The 24,395-nt window shown below is 41.2% G+C and overlaps 2 protein-coding genes across 2 annotated transcripts in view; one reads left to right on the top strand and one right to left on the bottom strand.

The window, feature by feature from the left end:
* foxk1 (forkhead box K1) overlaps positions 1–17,396 on the top strand; it is a 45,329-nt gene extending 27,933 nt beyond the window's left edge. The window contains exons 6-9 of the mRNA XM_063185096.1: positions 6,938–7,104; positions 9,994–10,236; positions 11,078–11,329; positions 13,575–17,396. Of these exons, the coding sequence (XP_063041166.1) occupies positions 6,938–7,104; positions 9,994–10,236; positions 11,078–11,329; positions 13,575–13,798 (886 nt within the window). The 3' untranslated portion in view covers positions 13,799–17,396. The remainder of the gene's footprint in view (positions 1–6,937; positions 7,105–9,993; positions 10,237–11,077; positions 11,330–13,574) is intronic.
* A 636-nt stretch (positions 17,397–18,032) lies between these two features.
* The window catches only part of mslna (mesothelin a), a 28,566-nt gene continuing 22,203 nt past the window's right edge, over positions 18,033–24,395 (bottom strand). Inside the window, exons 33-39 of the mRNA XM_063185088.1 lie at positions 24,138–24,325; positions 23,005–23,160; positions 22,378–22,514; positions 21,656–21,801; positions 21,340–21,434; positions 20,586–20,841; positions 18,033–18,507 (exon numbers count right to left, since the gene is read on the bottom strand). Of these exons, the coding sequence (XP_063041158.1) occupies positions 18,428–18,507; positions 20,586–20,841; positions 21,340–21,434; positions 21,656–21,801; positions 22,378–22,514; positions 23,005–23,160; positions 24,138–24,325 (1,058 nt within the window). The 3' untranslated portion in view covers positions 18,033–18,427. The remainder of the gene's footprint in view (positions 18,508–20,585; positions 20,842–21,339; positions 21,435–21,655; positions 21,802–22,377; positions 22,515–23,004; positions 23,161–24,137; positions 24,326–24,395) is intronic.

Below are 24,395 nucleotides of genomic sequence, written 5' to 3'. Positions count from 1 at the left end.
CTCTCTCTCTCTCTCTCTCTCTGTCTCTCGGCTGCCGTTCTCTTTATCTGGACAGAGTAAGGTGAGTTTGTCACAGCCATCGCCACGGAATATTTCGTCCATTTCATGGCAGCAAATCCATTTTTTAGCACCTCAAAGGTGTTTTTTTTCCCTCGCTTGTTTTGTAGTGCTTACACAACTTTTCAACATTTCCCCAGTACCTGTCAGCTTTCACATCTCACATTTCACCCAAAAATGAGCTTGATGTTTCAGTGTGTTTGTGGGCAGATTTGACCCTTTGGAGGTTACAAGACAATATTGCATAGTTGTTGACAGGATGTGTCACGAAAAAGACCTTTCTGTAATGTAAGCCTCCATTTTGTTTCACTTTTGAACCTGCATGGTCATTGATGTCACGCATCATCCATCATTTGAACAGTGCTCCTTATGCCATTCACGAGTTGTCACAGGTGTCTTTACTTGTGTATTGATTGCCAACTGCCTAGTTATTTCGTTTTTGTTAACGCTGTTTTAAGGGTCACTTGTTTGCCACTAATACATGCCTAACTCTGCACAACATCACAAATGTCACAAATGTCACAATTAAGCCTTTATTATTGATTGCCCTTAACACTTGTCTCATAAGGTCAGGTATGCAGACAGTATTTGGGCAAGTATTAATGGCTAAAATGGGGAAAAAATTAAATTAAAAGCTAAAATTGCTGACCATTATTGTGATATGTACTTTGTTGTTGTGTTGCAGGAGTTTGTCATTACTCACTGTATGTGCGGTTTGTGATGATTGTTTTGTTTCAGGAGTTTGTCATGTCTGACTGCTTGTGTGGCATGTGATTGCAGGAGTTTGTCATTGCTGACTATAGTAGGGCTGGGCGATATGGAAAAAAAACTATATCACGATATGGATTACTTTATATCACGATAACAATATATATCACGATATAGCACAATTACATACGTTTTCAGTTATTGTCTTTATTTGCTCTTTATTTTTCATGTCGCAAAACAACCTCTCTTTAAAATGGATCCCTTGGTAACACTTCCAAATAAGGGGCCATAATTAACAGTAAAGTAGCTACAACCTAATACTTAAGTAAGGGTTAATAATCATTACTTAATGGCACATTAGGCATATATTAATTGTTACCGTATTGGTCCGAATATAAGACATGGTTTTTGTTATAAAAATAGTACTCTGAAAAGGGGGGCCGTCTTATCTCCACACGCTAGACAATTTTTTTTTTTTTTACTTTTTTAACGTAACCTGAATGCGGTCATTATGCTTCACAACAATGCCACAAAACTCAATAATGGATAGGTTAAGAGATTGATTTGTCCATATCAAATTTGCAGATGCTTGTTTCGTGATGACTGTTGCACCGCACGTCTCAACTGTCAATGTCAACGCGATGCGGTCGACAGTGCAAGGGGGGAAACAGTCAATCGCGGCTTGTTGCTCTGCTTTTATTTGTGTTCGGTTTTACAGTCTCATCAGGAAAGCATTGGTTGTTCTCTCTGGTCACCTGACAACACCACTTCAAACTAAAGAAATGAAGGGTGATTTGACGAACAATCTGTAGCCTAAGTTTTGGATGCTGTCATCATCAGCCGATCAATGGTCATCTGTGTGCGCGAGAGAGCGGCGCCTTTGACAAGCATGCCTATTTGACGATATCCCTCAACAATTCAACAACATAGAATAATGGTTAGGGCAAGAGATTGTCTTGTTCATATAAAATCACTAAGAGTTTTACCCTTGGCACGAAATTAATGCCAAGCGGACTTCTAATGTCAACTTGGTGCTGAACGGCAGCGCATGGGTTTCAAATGCAATGCGTCAATCTGCTTTCAGATCTGTGTTCGATTTCTACAGTCCAACGAAAAACTTTGAATGCATGAAATGAACGGCGAGTTAGGCTAGATATTACTGTCAACTAGGCTAAGCATTTTGCAAAATCTGTGCATTGCACAATAGGTAGCCTATCTCTACTGGACTGTTTGCCTGGCTGGCGCAGATGCTCTGCGTGTAGGCTATGTTGCGTCACACTTAGAACAGGCGCGTCCAGGCGGCTGTAGGTGCCTACTGCGGCTTGATAGGTAAAGGGAGCAAAGAAAGGAAAAGGGTATGAGTAGCCATCTGTGGTCTTTTATCATGAAAATTTCATGAAAATTATATTGTGAAATTTGTTCTATGTAAAAAGCCTCAGATTTTCCAACAAATTAAAAACTGCATTTGAAAGAAGTTCCAATGTGAAACAAAATTTAGTCCTCAAAAAACTTTTTTCCCCAAAATATGAGCCTGAAAATGGGGGGTCGTCTTATATTCAGGATCGTCTTATATTCGGGCCAATACGGTATTAATGCATATGTTGAACATTAGTAAGCAGTTACTTAACTATTAGATAACTATTACCTTGTGTTACAAGTTAATAGCATATTATTATTTAACTAATAGATAAGTAAGGGCACAGTTAATAGTTAAGTAGCTATCAGGTCATACTTAACTAAGGACCAAAATTAACACTTACATGAAACAAAAGTAAGGCATAACTAATGGTTAATTAATACTTAAATATTGGGTTTTGGGACCCTTATATTAGAGTTGGCTGAGGATAACTAATGGTTAATTAATAGATAGATATTGTTGTTTGGGACCCTTATATTAGAGTTGGCTGCGGATAACTAATGGTTAATTAATCGATAGATATTGGTGTTTGGGACCCTTATAATAGAGTTGGCTGAGCATACCTAATAGTTAATTAATTAATCTACTGTGACATCTAGTTTTCAGTCGTTCAAATCACTGTAATAGTGGCAACAGGAGCCATTATATAGCAAGGATTAGACGTACACTTCTCAATGATGGTGGGGTGATGAGATGTAATTATTACCTTCGCCAGAAGGTTATGTTTTTACCTTCGCCAGAAGGTTATGTTTTGCCCGCCGTGTATTTATTACCTTCGCCAAGACAAAGTCGGCGAAGGTTATGTTTTGCCCGCCGTGTATTTATTTATTTATTTATTTATTTATTTATTTCTGAATATGTTTGTTTGTTTGTTTGTTTGTACTTCGTATAACTCAGACAGAACTGAGCCGATTTTTGTGAAATTTAGTGGGATGATTGGTCATGACCCAAGGAACAATCGATTCGTTTTTGGGAGTGATTGGGTCAAAGGTCAAAGGTCAAGGTCAAAATGTTTGTTTGTACTTCGTATAACTCAGACAGAACTGAGCCGATTTTTATGACATTTAGTGGGATGATTGGTCATGACCCAAGGAACAATCGATTCGTTTTTGGGAGTGATTGGGTCAAAGGTCAAGGTCAAGGTCACGAAAAGGTCAAAAACGTAAATTGAGCCGATTTTTATGAAATTTAGTGGGTCATGACCCAAGGAACAATCGATTACTTTTTGGGAGTGATTGGGTCAAAGGTCAAGGTCACGAAAAGGTCAAAAACGTAAATTGAGCCGATTTTTATGAAATTTGAAGGGATGATTGGTCATGACCCAAGAAACAATTGATTACTTTTTGGGAGTGATTGGGTCAAAGGTCAAGGTCACGAAAAGGTCAAAAACGTAAATTGAGACGATTTTTATGAAATTTAGTGGGATGATTGGTCATGACCCAAGGAACAATCGATTACTTTTTGGGAGTGATTGGGTCAAAGGTCAAGGTCAAGGTCACAAAAAGGTCAAAAACGTTTTTCTTTGCCAAGCACTATATGCCAGAACAACGTGTGCATGCTGAATTGAATAAGAGGTCAAGACTGGGCCAAAAATGTAATATTACGATATTCCGGTCCGATTTCAATGAAACTAACACCAACATTTGGAGAATGTTATGCCCCACACTCTGAAGATGGCCAGAAAAAAAAGAAGTGGCGTAGGCGAAGGTTTGCGCTCTACCGAGTGCCCATTCTAGTTTGTGAATATGTTTGTTTGTTTGTTTGTACTTCGTATAACTCAGTCAGAACTGAGCCGATTTTTATGAAATTTAGTGGGATGATTGGTCATGACCCAAGGAACAATCGATTAGTTTTTGGGAGTGATTGGGTCAAAGGTCAAGGACAAAATGTTTGTTTGTACTTCGTATAACTCAGATAGAACTGAGCCGATTTTTATGAAATTTAGTGGGATGATTGGTCATGACCCAAGGAATAATCCATTAGTTTTTGGGAGTGATTGGGTCAAAGGTCAAGGTCACGAAAAGGTCAAAAACGTAAATTGAGCCGATTTTTATGAAATTTAGTGGGATGATTGGTCATGACCCAAGGAACAATCGATTACTTTTTGGGAGTGATTGGGTCAAAGGTCAAAGGTCAAGGTCACAAAAAGGTCAAAAACGTAAATTGAGCCGATTTTTATGAAATTTACTGGGATGATTGGTCATGACTCAAGGAACAATCGATTACTTTTTGGGAGTGATTGGGTCAAAGGTCAAGGTCACGAAAAGGTCAAAAACGTAAATTCAGCCGATTTTTATGAAATTTAGTGGGATGATTGGTCATGACCCAAGGAACAATCGATTACTTTTTGGGAGTGATTGGGTCAAAGGTCAAGGTCACGAAAAGGTCAAAAACGTAAATTGCGCCGATTTTCATGAAATTTACTGGGATGATTGGTCATGACCCAAGGAACAATCGATTACTTTTTGGGAGTGATTGGGTCAAAGCTCAAGGTCAAGGTCACGAAAAGGTCAAAAACATTTTTCTTTGCCAAGCACTATATGCCAGAACAACGTGTGCATGCTGAATTGAATAAGAGGTCAAGACTGGGCCAAAAATGTAATATTACGATATTCCGGTCCGATTTAAATGAAACTAACACCAACATTTGGAGAATGTTATGCCCCACACTCTGAAGATGGCCAGAAAAAAATAAGTGGCGTAGGCGAAGGTTTGCGCTCTACCGAGTGCCCATTCTAGTTTTTTCATGTACCACTTATTAGTTTTAATGGTAAAAACCCTGCAATAAATGCAGAACATTATGAAGAGTAATAGTTTTGAAGCGAGACTAAACCATTCCTCTGTGATAATTAGGTTAATGTTTGAGAATATTAGCTCTAAGAAGAGCAGTGCATGATGGGTACGCAATCTACAGACAACAATATTTTGGTATTATTTAATCATTAGATATGCCTTGCTTTTGTATTAAGTAAGTGTTAATTAAGGTCCTTAGTTAAGTATGACCTAATAGCTACTTAACTATTAACTGTACCTAATCTAATGATTAAATAATACCGAAATATTGTTGTCTGTAGATTGCGTACCCATCATGCACTGCACTTCTTGGAGCTAATATTCTCAAACATTAACTTAATTATCACAAAGGAATGGTTTAGTTTTGCTTCAAAACTATTACTCTTCATAATGTTCTGCATTTATTGTAGGGTTTTTACCATTAAAATTAGTAAATGGTACATGAAAAAATTACATCTCATCACCCCACCATCATTGAGAAGTGTACGTCTAATCCTTGCTATATAATCGCTCCTGTTGCAACTATTACAGTGATTTGAACGAGTGAAAACTAGATGTCACAGTAGATTAATTAATTAACTATTAGGTATGCTCAGCCAACTCTATTATAAGGGTCCCAAACACCAATATCTATCGATTAATTAACCATTAGTTATCCGCAGCCAACTCTAATATAAGGGTCCCAAACAACAATATCTATCTATTAATTAACCATTAGTTATCCTCAGCCAACTCTAATATAAGGGTGCCAAAAGTCAATATTTAAGTATTAATTAACCATTAGTTATGCCTTACTTTTGTATTAAGTAAGTGTTAATTTTGGTCCTTAGTTAAGTATGACCTGATAGCTACTTAACTATTAACTGTGTCCTTACTTATCTATTAGTTAAATAATAATATGCTATTAACTTGTAACACAAGGTAATAGTTATCTAATAGTTAAGTAACTGCTTACTAATGCATTAAGTAAGGGTTAACGTTCGGCGAGAAGGTCGCTACCGTGGAATAGCAGCACGACAGAGAGAATCTTTAGACCCCGACGTGGAGCGGAGGGGTCTTGTTCTCTCTGAAGTGCTGCTATTCCACAAAGCGACCGACTCGCCGAAAGTTAACCCGCTTATTATATGGATATACTTACATGATTCACACATGCGGGGACATTTCTTTAGACCTATTTAATGTTAAGATTGTTGCTGCGCAAAACAAAACAGTGCCGTTGTGGAACACCGCTAGGCAACAGCTAGGTAGGCTAGCCAGGACAACAGGTGTTGTCTATCACAGCAGCTGATTAGAGTGACAAAAGACCGGACCCCCTGCGGAGTGATATGAAACATTCGCTTTAGCCACTGACTTGTATACAAGCAGTGGCTTTAGCAGTGAACGTCTTGTTGCCATTGACAGCGGTAGCCAGGACAACGGGTGCTGTCTATCACAGCAGCTGATTAGAGTCTTGTTGAAAAGTCGCTTTAGCAGTGAAAAGTCTTGTTGCCATTGACAGCGGTCTGTTATAGATCAACCCGTCCGTTATCGAAAAATAACAGACGTCCGAACGTTGGGGAGCCCCGTTGAAATGAATGGAGCATTCGACAGATGACGTCACAACCATATAATAATAACAATTAATATGTGTCTAATGTGGCATTAAGTAATGATTATTAACCCTTACTTAAGTATTAGGTTGTAACTACTTTACTGTTAATTATGGCCCCTTATTTGGAAGTGTTACCGATCTTTTTATTGTTATTTTTACAGTTACATGAACTTATAGTGTGTATTGTGACAACATGAAATGTAATTAAATGATAGTAATTTTATCAGTTGTATACAATTGAATATCACGATATAAACGATATAGGAGAAAGGTCACGATATACACTTTTGTATCACGATAACGATATATATCGTCATATTGCCCAGCCCTAGCTGACTATAGCATGTGCTTTGTTGTTGTTTGCGTTGCAGGAGTGCCCCGGCGTCCCCCACCCACTCGGGCCTGCTGTCGCCGCACTCCAGCGGTCTGCAGACCCCAGACAGCCTCTCCAGGGAGGGCTCCCCCGTCCCCCACGAACACGACTTCAGCTCCAAGCTGGCCTCCGTGCCCGAGTACAGATACACTCAGAGCGCACCAGGTGAGAGATGTGTACAGATACACCCAGAGCGCACCAGGTGAGGCGCGCGCACACACACACGCGCACGCGCGCGCGCGCGTGTGTGTGAGCCTGTGTGTGTTTGAGCCTGTGTGCGTGCCTGCGTGTGTGTGAGCCTGTGTGTGTTTGAGCCTGTGTGTGAGCCTGTGTGTGAGCCTGTGTGTGAGCCTGTGTGTGAGCCTGTGTGTGAGCGTGTGTGTGTGTGTGTGAGCGTGAGTGTGTGAGCCTGTGTGTGAGCGTGTGTGTGAGCGTGTGTGTTTGTGAGTGTGTGTGTGTGTGTGTGCGTGTGTGCGTGTGTGAGCGTGTGTGCGTGTGTGAGAGTGTGTGCGTGTGTGCGTGTGAGAGTGTGTGCGTGTGCGTGTGTGCGTGTGCGAGCGCGCGCGTGTGTGTGTGTGTGCGTGCGTGTGCGTGTGTGTGTGCGTGTGTGTGCGCGCGCACGTCTGTGTGTGTGCGTGCGCGCGTGCGGCCTATTTGACAGTGTTAACTGTTTACGTCCATTTGTGTTTCCGTCTTTTGATTAAATTTCCCCGAGTGCTTGCGAACATTCTATACTCGTAGTAGGACACAATTTAGAAGGCATTCTACGAACTGATGATAAATGAGGCCCCAGGTTAGTTCCAAAGTCGTAATCCAAAGCTTTCAGGAGCAGAACTTGCACGCCGATAACCGATGCTACAAATTGTTTATTATGGCATTTTATTGATAACACTGAGACCCAGAACGTTGCAGAACGTTTGTGGTCAGCAGACCATCCAATGCCAGTGTTGATGGGTAACGTGTCCTGGGGCCACATAACAGAAAAAATCCTAAATGCTAATCTTAACTTAAGATAGGAACAGTAAAATAGGAAAAATCCTAACTGCCTATTACAAAACGAATTCCTAAGTCCCTAGCCGTTTCTTATCTTATTTTTGGCCTCCCATCCTATCTTAAATTAGGAATTCCTAACTCCTCTATCATATTGATTTTTTCGATTGGTCGTGTCTGTTTCTGCCATTTCGAATGTGCACGAGTTTGATAGAATGTAACGACTTCACTTTTGAAGCGACGGGCAGCAAGTTGTAGCCTAGGCTACGTGTTGGGGGGAGAACGCATAGCCTAATTATTAATAATTACGGACGAAAAAATACAGTGAATAAAAGGAGGGCGAGGGCGTTACTTTCCATCATTCATGTAGGCTACATTTGTAGCTAAGACTCCTCAAAAGTTTCCTCATAGCCGTGTTGTCAGTTTCAGCAGTTCCCGTCGCAAATCCGCCACCTGAATGCTGTTTTAACAATGTGCAAATTCCCATGATCAAGTAGGCTAGCTTATTCAAATCAATGAAACGGGCGACGAAACAAGTCATCGACTGTCAGCCTAAACAACGCGTGTAAAACAGTCATCATTCTGGGATGCCTCCGTGTGAACTAAAGACGTGATCATAGAAACATTAGTTTGAATGACAGCATGAAGATGGGAAGAGGGAGGGAGAGCAAGGTGCGCCTTCCTGTGTGACTGCACTGACAGAGGACGAGGGAGAGCGAGAGGAATCGGATCATTAAATAGGCTAACTTTTGAACAACGCTACGCAACCTAGAAATGCTAAACCCTGTTTAGTGTTTAGCATAATATCTACACCGTTAACTTTGTGAGGACAAATGGATTAGTTTTGTGTGGTCTATAAATTCATCCGTAGACCTATAGACAAGGCATTGTAACTTGTCCTGTTCAACTCCTGAGAGAAGACTTTGGCGAGGGAGCGCACGTTGTGCTCATAAGCCTGTCACAACATCAGTCCGTAGGCAACGTGAAGTCGGTTGCTTTTTTGTTGGACGTTGCAAAATCAGTCTTTGATGTGCAAACCCCATGGTCAAAGTAGGCCTAATTCAAAGGTTAGCCTACACTTGTTAATAGGAAATGTGTTTGGCTTTCAAACTAATTTCTTTTTTAATTTCTAAATAAAGGTAAGCTATATTGCATGGATAGAACAATGACAGGCTTCAAATGGTCAAATTATTTAGGCCTACATCAGGCAACTATGGAATTGTACCTTGCCTGGTTGGGAAGCTACTGTGGGAACCGTACCAGTGCCATTTTTCTCTCTTGAAAACAAAATGCCCCCATTAACCCAGGCATCACTGCTCTAGGTGTTATGGTTTGATGCCCCATGTTGCTGACATTGTGTATAATGCAAAAAAAAGCACCAGTAACAGAGGTATCCTGAGTTTAGGACAGGGTGTATGGTCTCCTAACTTAGGCATCCTAAGTTAAGATATTCCTAACTTAGGATGCTTCTGTAATGGCTATATTCCTATCTTAAGATAAGATAGGATTTCTTCCTAAGTTAAGTTAGGAAACCTCCTTCTGTTATACCAAAATTCCTAAATCCCTTCCTATCTCAAGATAAGATAGGATTTCAGACTTAGGAACTTTCTGTTATTTGGCCCCTGGTGTCTGGAAACCTTGTCAATGTCAGCAGTGGGATAAATTAGTTATGATGCTGGCTATGATTATGTCCTCGTTTGTTAATCGCTTTGGTTATAAAGCGTCTGCCAAATGCAATGCAATGTAATGTAATGTAATGTAAGGGCAGCCGTGGCCTAGTGGTTAGGGAGTGGGTCTTTCAATCTGGGGGTTTATATCTGACCTCTACCTACACCTTCATCCATGGCTGATGTGCCCTTGAGCAAGGCACCTAACCCCAGATTGCTCCAGGGACTGTAACCAATACCCTGAGAAATAGTAAATGTAAGTCGCTCTGGATAAAAGCGTCAGTTACAGTGAGTGTAATGTAATGTAATGTACTGTAATGTGTCTGTTCTCCCCCGGCCTGCAGGCTCTAATGTAATGTAATGTAATGTGTCTGTTCTCCCTTGCCCCCCCCCGCAGGCTCTCCGGTGGGCTCCCAGCCGGTGATCATGGCGGTGCCGGCCCAGGCCTCGGCCGGCATGCCCAAGCCGCTGGCCTACATGCCGGCCTCGCTGCTGTCCCAGCAGGCTGCGGGGCAGGTGCCGCAGGCCATCCACGTGGTGCAGCAGGCGCCCGCCGTCACCATGGTGCGCGTGCTCACCACCACCACCTCCGCCAGCTCCCCCAACGGCTACATCCTGGCCAACGCCAGCGAGCACCGAGGTAATATTCAGGGTTCCCACGGGTCATGGAATTTCTGGAATATCATGGAATTTCACAAATGTTTTTCCAGTCATGGAAAGTCATGGAATTTTACCATTTTGCATGCACATTCATGGAATATCATGGAATTTTCTTAACAGTTGTGTAAAAGCAAACACTTTTTTGTTTGGTGTACTACATTGTGTCTTACTGGTTATACTACAACTCTTTGCCAGAGACAGTTAAGTTTTGCACTTTGATGTGCAACATTTTAGAATGCAATGAGCCCACTGAAGTCTGGCGGTGGCTCAGTGAGGGGTGAAGATAATCTTCAGTTTTCACACTTTAAAAAAACTTTTTAACATAATTTCTTTTTACCGAAATGGTCATGGAAATTCTGTTTTTTGGGTCTGGAAAGTCATGGAAAATCATGGAATCTTATGTCTGGATTAGAGAGGGAACCCTGTAATATACGGCCAGCAGCAGCAGCCGTGGCTATGCTTTCATTTCACACGCGTCAGTTCATTCTTTCCTTTATCCCAACTCTCGTCCTCCCTTGTGCTTGTGGCCTCGTGATGACGTCACTGACGACAGAAGTTGAATTCAATATCTTGCAAAAAGCGCAAATTCAAAGGTCATTTTCTCGTTTGCAAAAGTGAGCTGTCCACTGACAATTGATCATTATTCATCATTCATCATTCATCAATTCATCATTTTTCCATTCTCACAAATATCAATTAGTTAATGAATGTCTTTTGAAAATGAACTGCAGACTGCAGTAGTACCTTTTGAATAGCACTGCTGCCAGCGTTTCCTCACTTGCTTGTTGTTAAGCCTCTTGTCTCTCCACGTGTGATTCCAGAAGAGATGTCGAGCGGCGCGCACCCCTCCATGCCCACGGGCAGCAGCAGCAGCAGCAGTAGTGTGATCCAGGCGGTGAGCAGCCACCTGAGCGCCAGCAGGGGGCAGCAGAGCTTTGCCATCGTGCAGCCAGCGGGCGCCGCCACCTCCACCACGACTGTGGCCCTGGGCCACCACCAGCTGCCCGTGCAGGCCATCACCCAGAACGGCAAACACGCGCTGCCCGCCACCACCATCTCCCCCAACGCCTACGGTACGCACACCATACTCGTATCACAATAACACTTCATACTCATCATAAGAATAACACTTCACACCATACTCATCATAAGAATAACACTTCACCATACTCATCATAAAAATAACACTTCACCATACTCGTATCATAACAATAACACCTCACCATACTCATATCACAATAATAACACTTCAGCATACTCGTATCATAATAATCACTAAACACTTCACTCTTTTTTATATTCAAACCCCAATGTGGAAGAATGTGACAATATATTATCAGTATTATATTATAATATATCAATGTATATATAGAATGATTTGAAAATGATGTTTTTTTTGGTTGCAATTTACCAAGTACCCCTACTCCAGCGCATTTGGGTTTTGTATTTTCTATCAATGTACCTTATCTATGTGCCAACTACTAGCATCTGCCCCCAACGCCCCTACGGGAGGGGCAATCTACAGGTCACTGGCTGAAGCTCACTCACATATCGAGCGTATCATGATAAAAAGCCAGAGATGTAGCCATCCATTGTTCCATCACTCTGTCTGCTCTCTCCCAGTGTCTCACTCAATGCCTACCGTATGGACACTCTCCTTCTCTCAGTCTTTGAGATGGCTGTCAATTAGGGATGCAAATTATCGATTAATTCATTAATCTTTAGTTGATTGCCTTATCGATCGCCTTACGATTAATTGATAAGCTGCGTTTTTCCCCTGAAATCTCCATGTTTCTCAAAAAAAAACCTACTAAATTTAAAAATGTATATTAAAAACTGAGATAAAATGCTACATTTAAATGAATTCCATTTAAATTCTTTAATCCAAGGGTGATTTAAATATTCCCACTATTCACACCCCTCTTCACACACACTCTTCTCATGGCCATTTCACTTGGGTCTCTTGTCAGTTGAATTGGCGATTAATTGCGATTAATGCTTTTTAATCGATTAATGCATTGATCGATTAAAGTCGATTAATCGATGAATCGTTTGCATCCCTACTGTCAATTGATCTACTGTATGTATTGTTCCATCAGTGACCAGCACTGACCTTCAGTGGGGGCAATCTAGTGTGTCTGTCTAACAATCATAAGCAGAATGCTGTTTAATGTCAATTTCTTCACTTACTTATACTGTATAGTACATGCAAAGGCATCAAAAATCACAAGCTCATGTCAAATGGCTCATGGGAAAAAGAGGGAGAGATCTATTTATCTATCCCTCTAGCTATCATTCCATCTGCCTGCCTGTCTGCCACTATCATCTCACATTCGAAACTCACTCACAGTATGAACACTCCTTTCATCTCCTATCTCTGTCATTCAGTGGGCTGTCATACGATCATGATGACTATCTATTTAAAAAAGAAAACAGATTTTTTTTATCAGTTGATTTATGCTCAGTACTGTACTTTCAATGTGTCTATCTGCATGTCGTCAAGCGCCTACTCTACAGACACTCCGTTGGCCAGGTTACGAGCTCTCTAGTGCTCTTGGCAAACATGGATCACATGATGACAGTAAGCAAGACGGCGATCTGCCCATCAGTTTGTCTGGTGCACTGACTCGTAAATCAGTCGCTCTCGCTATCAGTTACACTAGACATCAGTGGAATCAGTCTGTCTGCCGTATGAATTGAATCAGGTCAGAGGCCATTTCTGTGCTATTTTTTTATTTAGAATACTGGCCCTCATAGATTCTAAAGTAGAGCTTGAAATCCAATAACAAACAAGTTTGTCTTCACATTCATGGCATATAGGTTACCTTCAAACATTCACATTATTGACATTCATCCTTTTCATCGTTTTACACTGACCAACATGTGACTCTGACTTGGACTCCAATATTTTTGGACTCGGTCTTGTCTCGGACTGGAGCGTCTTTGGACTCGGACTTGTCTCGGACTTGACTATTTTGGGGTCCGTATCTCGAAAGTGTCTTTGCTAACGACGGTAGCAACGTCCTTCGTAAGAGCGACTCAACTCTCTCTCGACAGCGACGCTCACCACTAAATCCAAGGGAATGGTAAGACGGTCTTAAGACGGTCTTAAGACGGTTAGCAACGACAAGAATCGAGAAACGGACCCCTGGACCGCTCACCAACCCTCTTCAGATCCTGGTCGTTAGTTAACATCTCTCCTCTCCTCTTTTCTCTTGTCTTCTTCTCCTCCACCGCGCTCACCAACCCTCTTCAGATCCTGGTTGTTAGTTAACATCTCTCCTCTCCTCTTTTCTCTTGTCTTCTTCTCCTCCACAGCGCTCACCAACCCTCTTCAGATGCTGGCGGCCCAGGCCTCCAGCTCCCCGCCGGCCGTGGTGACCCGGCCCCACAGTAGGGACGGTGGAGACGAGGCCTCCTCAGCCGCCTCCAGCGCCAGCGCGGGGGAACCTGAGGCCAAGCGACCCAAGATGGAGGAGGACGGAGTCAGCCCCGTGCCCCAGCCAGTCATAGTGGCTATGACCCAGGAGCCCAGCGAATGAATGAATGGATGGATGGATGGATGGATGGATTGAGTGAATGAATGAATGAATGAATCAAAGGAGTCGCCTTGAGTGTGTGATTGAGAGCAGAAAAAGGGGGGGATGGATGAGCAGCCTGGAAACCTGTTATGTCATGTCATGTCCTGCAAGTATCTTCAGCTCAAGGTGCCAAAACTATTTTGGAGGGGTGGGGGGAGGGTCCTCTTTCTCTCTTTCTTTCATTTATTTTTCTTGTTTTCATCATCTGTATTTTTTTTCTTTACTCTGTCATCTTTTGTTTTGTTGTCTGGTTCCTGTGTTGTCAGTGAACTGCAGCGTGTGTTTAATCTGGCCGTCAGCTCAGTTGTTCAACCACCAAATGAGTTGTTGTTGTGAATGGTTGTCACAGCAACCGGTTTAAGCATGAAATGACTGCATTAGTGTGTCTGGGGTTAAAAAAACAAACAAAAAAGCCTTACATGGTTTTAAACACTCAGACCATTTAAAAAATATATCTTCCTTTCTTAAATTTGTGTCTGCAACAAGGATAAGAAATGCCTCCCTTGCATTAGTTCCTGCACAAGATGTTTTATTTGTTTATTCACACGTCCTTCATTTCTTTCTTCTTTTTTTTCTTTTCTCTCTATCTTTTGTTTTTGGTTGTTTTGCTTTTTTTTTTTTCAACAAAGGTACCATTGAGAAAGTACTTAATTTGGGTTGGGGGTGGGACCAAGTTCTAAGCAGCTATCATCTGGTCTGTAGACGGCAGTCTCTTAGTAAAAAAAATAAACAAAGCATTATTGTGTTTTTGACTCGACGAGCCGCTGCGGTTCTAACCCCGGCAGGCTGTACTACTACTTTGATAAGGATTTATTTATCTGTCTGTCTGTCTCTCTCTCTCTCTCCCTCTCCCTCTCTGATACATGCCTGCATTGTTTAAAAAGTTTTCTACTGAGACTAGTTTGTTACAGGCAAAAAAAGCACATAAACATGACAGTAATTTTTAGATAGAGGCCTTTTTTATGTAGTAGGTACTCTTTAACACGATAGTACAACATATTTTTCTATGAAGAACTCTTTATCTTGCTGAAGATATATTGAGATATTATCAAGACACTTGTTTGAAAATGAAAGAAAGGAAAAAGAAAAACAGTCAAAAAAAAAATTCTAAATTGGTCCATGTACAGTGCAGAAATCAGATGATCTCAGTTTGAATGTAACCTTCTGTTTATTTCTCACCTTGGTGGAATGGTTTCCTGATTAATCCCTGCAAAGTCCTGATTGTAGTCATCAGGAGAAAATGATGTGTTAGAAATTTGCTTCACCATGTTAGGAGGCGATTTTGTTCACACACACACACAAAAAAAAAAGAAAACAGAGCAAAAAATAAAGAATTTCTGTTTGGTAGAATATTGTATTCAAGATGTAGCACAGACATTACTTGCTAAATTCCACTGTTTTGAGATAACTCACTCACTCTTGCTCTTTCACTCTCTCTTTTTCTCTTGCGGTCATCTTTCTGGGTCTATAAGGGCAACACACAGTTTTATAATACTATATCTGACCCTTGTAAAGTTGACAACGCTGGGAAGGGAATATCTCAACTTGGCCAAGGGGCTAGAGTACAGACTTCGGACTTAACCAAATATGCTCACGTGTCCCATTATGAAGACCTAGGAATGTAAAGAGTTAATGATGTAGCCCAATTGGAATGATGCTGAACTTGGGGAGGCTGATGAAAATGAATGTCTAACTCTGTTGAATGTTCTTGAATATTCTTCTTAAGACCTTCTTTATAGGTGTTTTTTTTTTTTTTTTTTAAATAAATGGCTTCTTAGTTTCGCTAATTTTATTTTGTATCTGTGAAGTATTAATCGGTCTAAAAGCGAAGATGAGACGTTTTTTGGCAACTTGCGTTCACAATGAGCAAAATCAACTTTATTTTGTGAGATTTTCTTCTGTCTGGAAAATCCTAGTTGACTATGAGGATGATGAATGGTAGTAGGAGGATTTGTAATGGCTGGAACAGTGTGCCAGCCTCTTCATAAAATGGCTGACTGCCGCGGACTCTCTACAACAAATCCTGCCTGCATGTCTGGTTCACCAAAGCCTGGCAGTCCCATAGGCTAGTGTGCTGAGAGGCTCGGGTGCGGGGCTTTTTTTATGACCGCGGTTGAAGCAGATTTCCTTTTCAAGTGCCTTAGATTACACCACTATCTTCACTTAAAAGGAAAGGCATTATAATACACAGAGCAGGGAATTCTCATTCATGCTGTTTGATTTGAAAAAGAAAAAACTTTTTAAGGGGATGTTTTTTTTTAATCAGATACGCATCCTGCGTTTCTCCAAGGCCTCTGAAAGATGTATTGTGTTATTAATCATGTCACTCTTTTAAGGATGATTTTTCTTTGCCCGTTGATTTTCTCGCAAGCTAGGTAGACCACATTCATTTCCGTACTGCTGGGGTGGGGTGCTGGATAGGGCTGTCTGGATGCTTGGAAGAGGTGTACAGATGAAACACTTCAATCAGGCGTCATCACCTACAGTAAAACAACGTGGCCAGAATTTGGAGGGGTTCCGGAATCAGCAGAGCCCCGTCCACTCTCCTGTACTCTCCTCCTCCATCACAGAAGCAGCAGCCTCATGGGCAAAGCATCTAAACCCTACATACTGTAGGTCTATGGGAACTATGCTTGTGAACCGACGCGCTTAAAGTCGCTCTGCGTAAGGGCTCTAGCTAAATGTAACACGGTGGCTTTGAGGAGAATCTATTCTCACCAGATTTGGACTCCCCCCACAGAGTCTTGTTTACACCAGTGCAGTGCATTCATAAACCCCAAGATATCCCATATTTATCTTGTTCTTCTTTCCTATGTTTTTAAATTTAGATTGTAGTATTGTTCTGAGCAGTTATTGACACTTTTTTTTCTCCCGACTAACCACCCTGTTCTATTTTACCAAACTGAATGGCTGTATACTGGACTTACTTTATATGTAATGTCATGTTCTGGAACTAAATGCTTTACTCTGCTTACTGTCTCTTACTGTCAAATAATGTAATATTGGATGTTATGCGGTATCCAAGGTAAACGTCATATTGGAGGCAGATTGGGTCTAATTTCAGCCATGTGAAATTGAAGATTTTGGGTATGACAGTGGTTAAATTGGCTTTCGTAAGGGCTTTCAACTTCGCAGTAACCAATATCTCATGGTGTTGTACTACTATGTATACTGAAGCAGAGAGAACAGAGTTTGGGCTGGCTGCATGGTGAGAATATGGACCTTAAACTGCAGAATACTCCGGCTGAATTTGAAAACCGGTGTATAAAATGTGTATTGATCCCTGCTTCAAAACAATTCTCAAATGCTGAGAGAAAGAAATTAAATATGTTTATCAGGTCTGCTTGATTTTTTTTTTTTTTTAGTTTAAATTGCTTTCTGGAACTTTCTAACTGTGCTGTAATTTTCAACTTTTTTTCTTTATCTTTCACCCAAACATTTTTTTTTGTTTGCCACCTGTTTTGTTGTTGCCTGTGTATAGTCAGTCAGTAGATGTGTTTAGTGCAAGCATTTCTCACTTACGCTTCAGTGTAATAAACAATTGAAAAACTCAATAGTACTCTGTCCCCTTTTCATTCATTCATTCCTTCCCACCAGTACCAATGTAAGTAATCCCACCTCTCAATTCAATTCAATTCACCGCATAGGCCTGTTGTAACAGCTGACTCCCCAGATCAATGGATTTGAATATCAGGAATGAATATCAGCGGATAGTCATTTGTCTGATAATATTTCTGGTATTTCTTTACTTCACACACTTGTAATAAGTGGGTAATTTACATATATATTTACATACATACACACACACACACACACAGAGTATATGTACATGTGTATATATATATATATATATAATGGAATTCAATGGTAATGAAATACATCAGTGGTTCTCCACCTTTTTTTTTGAACAAACGCCCCCTTTACCTCTTCACAAGCCTTCCAACGACCCCTTGACCTCATCATAAGCCTGACAACACCCTGCTTAATTTTGAAAACTAAAATAATGTACTAATGACGTAGATGTATCCTCCTCATCGCCCCGCTAGGGTTCCCCAGTGCCCTCTGGGGTGCTGTAAAGCCCCAGTTGAGAAACACTACCTGCATGGGGAGTGCCCTACCAGTTGGACACAGCAGGGCCTATAAGTGAAGATTTCATCACCAATGAATAACATCAATGGACACAGAACAATAACACTTTAAGAGAATGAAGGCATAGCCATTTTTTACTTCATTTGTACCATGTCAGTGCTTACAAAAACATCAGAAAAACATTTCAAGATTGGTAAAAGTAAACTTCAACAAAAGTACTTCAACGTTAGAATCTCCACACAGAAACAAACAACAAATAATGAATTAAATTAGCTTACAGATTAAAAAAATATATTACTCATCCCTTTTCCATAAGTCACTACTACAGTTTTACAGCCAGAAAATGATGGGCCCTAATAATGGATTACAGTTTTGGGTGACCTTATAAAACTACTAAATGGTGTCCTCAGAGGGCTGCTTGTCAATGGTGTTGGCCCTTCGAATCATCCTAGCGTTGTCTACCCGAACCCCTGGCTGGAGCTCCTGTGTGCTGGGGACCCATCATGCCCCTGGGTTCCTCATGAAGGCCAGGCTCAACATCAGGATGATGAAGGACAATGAGTAGGGCGTCTCTTTGTTCCCTGAGAAACAATAATAAATTAAGAGTGAGCAATGTATATTTACAAATACATTTTCTTTTCTACTCTTCTTCTACTTTTAGTACTTTAAACATTATTATTATTATTAATCATAATAATAGCAGATAATGGACAGCAAGGTGATGAGTTAAGTAACTACTAGTTATTGCAATTATTATAGTAGTAGTAGCAGTCATAGTAATTGTTATGTAAAAGCATAATATAATGACACTACACTCGCCTCCAAAAGAGTTGTCGCCTATCCATCTGTTTGGAATAACAGCTAATAACCTGACTTTCAATTAATCACTTGGCTTCAGAAGTCACTCATATGAAAGCTACAACCCTCCCCGGATGAAAATGTATGTACAAAAATACATTTCATGCACCAAAGAAAGATTGACCCTTTATTGACCACAGACAGGGCAGATTTTCACAAGACAAAAGTTTTGTCGCCTATCGAACATAATGTGAAAATGAGCAGATAAGTCACTTCAAAACACTTCAAATATGCAGATTGGGTGTCATACTTAATCACTGAATCACTCTCACCTCTCCAGAAAATCGACTTTGGCCTTAGGTGTATGTTTAGGGTCATTGTAATCATGGAAAGCAACACAATGAAAATCAATGGAGTTCAATGAGAGATGGTGACATATTCGCTATTCGTAGAGCAATACATGTTTAACTTCATGATTTAATCAATGATAAAAGCCCTCACACACCAGCAGCATGCATGCAGCTCATCATAAGAGCTGTATCTGTACCATGTTTCACTTCATGCACCATTTCTCTTTTTTCATATTCTTCATCTCCAACACCATATAGTTTTGATGCTATCAGTTCTAAAATGGTTGATCTTGGGATCTTGACTTCAGAGTATGAGTCCCATTAGCCTTCATTTTTGTCAGAATTAGGCCTGACATACTCTTGGCTGGCTTTTTTGAGACAGGACAGTGGGAGAGACTGGTGTTAAAGAGAGGTGTTAAAGGTGAAGAATTTGGAAAAAATTCATGGTGCCTAAAGTCAAACATGGGAGGGATACAGCTCTTATGTGGAGCTGCATGCATGCTGCTGGTGTGTGAGGGCTTTTATCATTGATTACATCATGAAGTTGAAAATGTATTGCTCTACGAATAGCAAATATGTCACCATCTCTCATTGAACTCCATTGATTTTCATTGTGTTGCTTTCCATGATTACAATGACCCTAAACATACACCTAAGGCCAAAGTTGATTTTCTGGAGAGGTGTGAGTGAATCAGTGATGAAGTATGACACCCGATCTGCGTATTTGAAGTGTTTTGAAGTGACTTATCTGCTCATTTTCACATTATGTTCGATAGGCGACAAAACTTTTGTCTTGTCAAAATCTGCCCTGTCTGTGTTCATTAAAGGGTCAATCTTTCTTTGGTGCATGAAATTTATTTTTGTACATACATTTTCATTCGAGAGGGTTGTAGCTTTCATATGAGTGACTTCTGAAGCCAAGTGATTAATTGAAAGTCAGGTTATTAGCTGTTATTCCAAACAGATGGGTAGGCGACAACTCTTTTGGAGGCGAGTGTACTGCTGCTATCACGATTACTACCAGTAGCCTACTCAGGGAAGCCAACAAGGGGGGACAAACAGGTCAGTTGTTTCTTGACCAGACTTGGGTCCTAATTCTATCATATATATGGGGTGGGGTGGGGGGGTGGGGGGCTTTCAAATGACTTCATCCGAGGCCAAAGCTGTCAGCGGCCCTGACAGTACTAATACTTTGCCTTGTTACCTTCCTATTATTTAATGTTGCTTCTATTACCTTGTGTTTGACAATGTTGTCAGTGTTGCAACTGTATACTGCACCTTAAGGTCTTTTGTTTACTTTTTTACTTTTTAATGCATTGTCCTTTTCTTTACTCTTTGAAGGACAATGCTATCAGTGTTGCAACTGTACACTGTGCCTTACCCTGTTCTTGTTTAAATTGCTCCTTGTAAGTCGCTTTGAACAAAGGCGTCTGCTAAATACCAATGTAATGTAATACAAGTAATTATATAAATATAATATAAAGATTTTTTTTCTTCCTGCAGCATCTTACCTGCAGATGTAGCCGTGGCGGCGACGGTGGTAGTGGTGGTGGTGGTGGCTGTGGTGGCAGCTGTGGTAGTGGTGGCGGTGGAGTTGGCGGATGCCGTGGTGGCTACTCTGCCTCCGGTCAGGCCCAGGCCCAGCGTGTCCAGGTCCGTCTGCAGCTGTCTGGAGATCCAGCTCTGCACCACGCTCTCGTTCTGGTAGCTCTCCAAGTCAGGCAGGTTGCTGCCCAGGAGCGACGACACGTCAGACACCGACAGGTCCTGCCAGATGGATGAAGAGGTTAAACTTGTGGGTTTTTTTTCGCACACCTCAGCTGGCAGGTGCGTTGGAGATGACCCATGGGTCACCCAGCAAGTAATTTGTAAAAAAGAAAAACTCCTGCACATTTCGCTGTTTTCTTTAATACTTTCGTGCAGGAGTTTTTTTTTCAAATTGTCAGATGGATGAAGAGGGCAATGTAACGGTAGTTTGACATCAACTTGTATAAACAGAATGAAATATCACTATATGGTTTGTATGTTTAATCTGCTGTGTATATTATGTTTATTATAACTTCTGAAGGGATATTTGTATGCTGCTGGACACTTTGATGTCCTTTGATGATCAATAAAATAATTCTGTGTTACTCCATGTTATTCTACATTATACATACAGTATATTGTCGTTTTGTAAAACAAAAATGTGAATAATAATAATGACCCAATGAAATGTAATGGTGCAAAAAATCAATTATATAATACATTTCAAAACTATCTCACCAGCACAGTGGCTTCATCCAAATCAACAAAGGTCTCTATGTCCATTTCAACATTGGATGATGTCAAGCTCTTGATGTAGGTAGAGTCAGCACCGCCTAAGAAATAGACAGAACCGGGAAGAGAACAGGAGAAGCACCAGTCAAGACTTGGGTGGACGTAAGGAAGAAAAATCCGAACTCACAAACTGCGTCTCATTATTTATTTATATTACCACCATGTCCAAAAAGCAAACGCGTTTCGGCTATCAAGCCTTCATCAGTGCGTGGTACCATTAGAGTTTACTGTGAATTCTTCGCTACTTGCAGATGTTTCTTACCCAGGTAAGGCTGAATGAGCTGGTATGAGGTCAGCGTGTCTGTGTTCCTTGTGGTGACACTGATGGGGAAGGCCTTTTTGGCCGTCGTGAATAGTGCCTTCTTCTTTGCACTGCTACAGTTGGAAATGTCCAGAGTGTCTGCCTCCCTGATATTTTGAAACAAGTAAGAACAAAAAAGACGAGATTAAAAGGGTTACTTGAGTCTGATCCACATTCTGTAATCAAGTTCAATTTCAAGTTCAAGTTTTTTATAGCCAAATCAACAGTATAACATACAGTTGCTAGGAATGTCTTTTGGTTTGCTCACAAATTTAACAACATAAATACACATAGCTAAGACAAAAGACAAGAAAACAAGAGGGGCCATACATAAACAGGGAATTACACATACAACATTGAAAACAAACATTGAAAAGTGCATAGAGCAAGGTAGGCAAGAGGTAGAAGGCCAGGCAGTGGAGTGGCTGTCAAGTGCTAGTGCATGTTCAAGTTCAAGTGGCGGATGGCTTGTTGGTAGGTGCTGTCCCTAAAATGTCCCTAATGTACATTCTGTGAAGTAAACTGTGGTAGCTGACAGATGATAACTACCGGTAGTGATATCAGTACGACATTACACATGTAACCATTTTTAATAATACGTGTAATTTATATAATACGTGCATTTGTTTCAAACAGAATCTGAACCGATTTCTTATTATTTATTAATAATCATTTATTCTCACTTAATGCTGTCAGACGCGATGCCTTCTACAGTGGTGAGGTCAAGTGCACAAAGGTTGGCTCCTCCCAAGAAGTTCAGCTCAGAGGCACCAATACTGTTGTTGACCCCTTTCAAAAACTTTGTCACGATGGCTTTGCTCTGAAAAAAACAAAGGAGTAATACATTTGTACATGAATACATACAATACATAGGTCTTCATGGGTGCATACTACATACACACTTACATGCTGCCCTGTGCTGTATATGCATGCCGTGCATAGCCTACTGTAAATAGTAGGCCTACATGTATTTAGCGGTAAATGAAATGCATACATACAGTACAACATGCATAACATACAAAATAATCACTTGGATTTATACTGTGATGGGAGAAAAATAGAATTTCGGCCTCACAATCCTTTCAGTTTAAAATGTTGTGGAAAAAAACTCTTGTGAGCAATAATAATTTAAGATAATGGACAAAAGGAGGCACACACAAGGCTTGTGTGAAAAAGTGTATTGAAGCCGAAATGAAACAACAGAAGTCTAAGGTTAACTGGAGAAACAGACGTTTCGGAGCTAGTCCATTCTCAATGTCTCCATTTTTTGGTCTTTTGTCAATAATAATTAAAAAAAATGTGCTTTTCACCTTGTCAGCATCCCATTCGCCGTCATCTGTGTTCATAAGAGCAGCCAGGGTGTCAGGAGAGGAGATGCTCCAGGTCTCGATGTCGGCCAGAGAGGCCACGCGAGACACCGAGCCCAGCAACTGAACCTGGTCATCCGAGAGCCCTGACGGATATACCTTAAAAAAAAAACACGGCCACCAAATGCTGTGTCAATATCAATCAAAGTATCAAGAATATTGAATGGTGGTGATACCACCTCTGTGGGATCAAGGGGGATCCAGGAACATAGTCATTATGTGAATGGGTATCTTCTACGAACAATGTTATCCAGACTTCGTGGTTGGTAGGAATTATTTGGTTAAGTTTTGATTTGAATATTTGAATTGTATTTTGGGTAGGCTAATTACCCCTGTACACACGTTGCATGACAATGGATAATTCATATCATCTAGGCCTACTGCAGTAGTTTCTGCCCTTCCTCAAATAGCCGCCCCTTTACTTGACTTACCCCTCCCATGCACGCTTTGATGACAATCAGCTACTTGTCTGCATGTCCTATTGTACTGAGCATATGCATGTGTACAGGGCTGCTGACAGCTTTGACCTGGCCCCGGACAAAGACACCTGAAAGGGCCCTCCACTCTATATGTGCAATGTAATGAGGACCGAATTCTAGGCCTCCTCTCTACATGGGTCCAGAACAGCTAACCTGCTGACCTTCAATTAGTAATGTTGACCTTCCCCCGAAAGGTTCGTTCTCCTGGTCTGTGTGTATCATCAACAGAGTACAACGTGGTAACTAGTTCCGTCAGAAAAGTCGCGTAATAGTGTTATGAAACGTGAATTTCTATTTTTAATTTTTATTGTGATCTGTCGCGGTGTTTTGGTGAGGTCATGTGACCCGGTAATCACCTATTTCACCTGAGGGAGGTATGCCAATGTCAAAGTGAACCTGACGAAGCGCAAGGCGAAACGCGTTGTTCACCTACACTAAATAAATAAGCAGCAAAATCAAGTCCACAAGTGTGTGGTGATCCTTCCTGTTTACTGTGGATTACTGATGACTGCACTTCACCAGCACCTGGAACCTGGCTGTGCATAGGAGTTTCAGATCTTTGAATAGTTCCATTAGTGGCTTTGTGAACAGCTTTACCTCCTTGAGTTTCTCCAGGATGACGGTCTGGAACTCGTCCACGTCCACTTTCTCGGTGAGGTCCGCCAGGTTGTCTTTGACCGTCTGAGCGCTGAGGCAGAGTTTGAACTGGTCGGCGTCGTAGCCGAAGGGGAACGAGTCGTCGCTGATGATGGTCTTGGTGATGGTGCCCTCTGTGCATGTGGCGGCTGTGAGTTGGGGGGTGGGACATGAGGTTACAGTTAGGGCTGGGCAATATGACGATGTATATCGTTATCG

The sequence above is a fragment of the Engraulis encrasicolus genome, chromosome 2, assembly GCF_034702125.1.
Source record: "Engraulis encrasicolus isolate BLACKSEA-1 chromosome 2, IST_EnEncr_1.0, whole genome shotgun sequence".
Taxonomy (NCBI): domain Eukaryota; kingdom Metazoa; phylum Chordata; class Actinopteri; order Clupeiformes; family Engraulidae; genus Engraulis; species Engraulis encrasicolus.
This window is presented reverse-complemented; position numbering and strand designations above follow the sequence as displayed.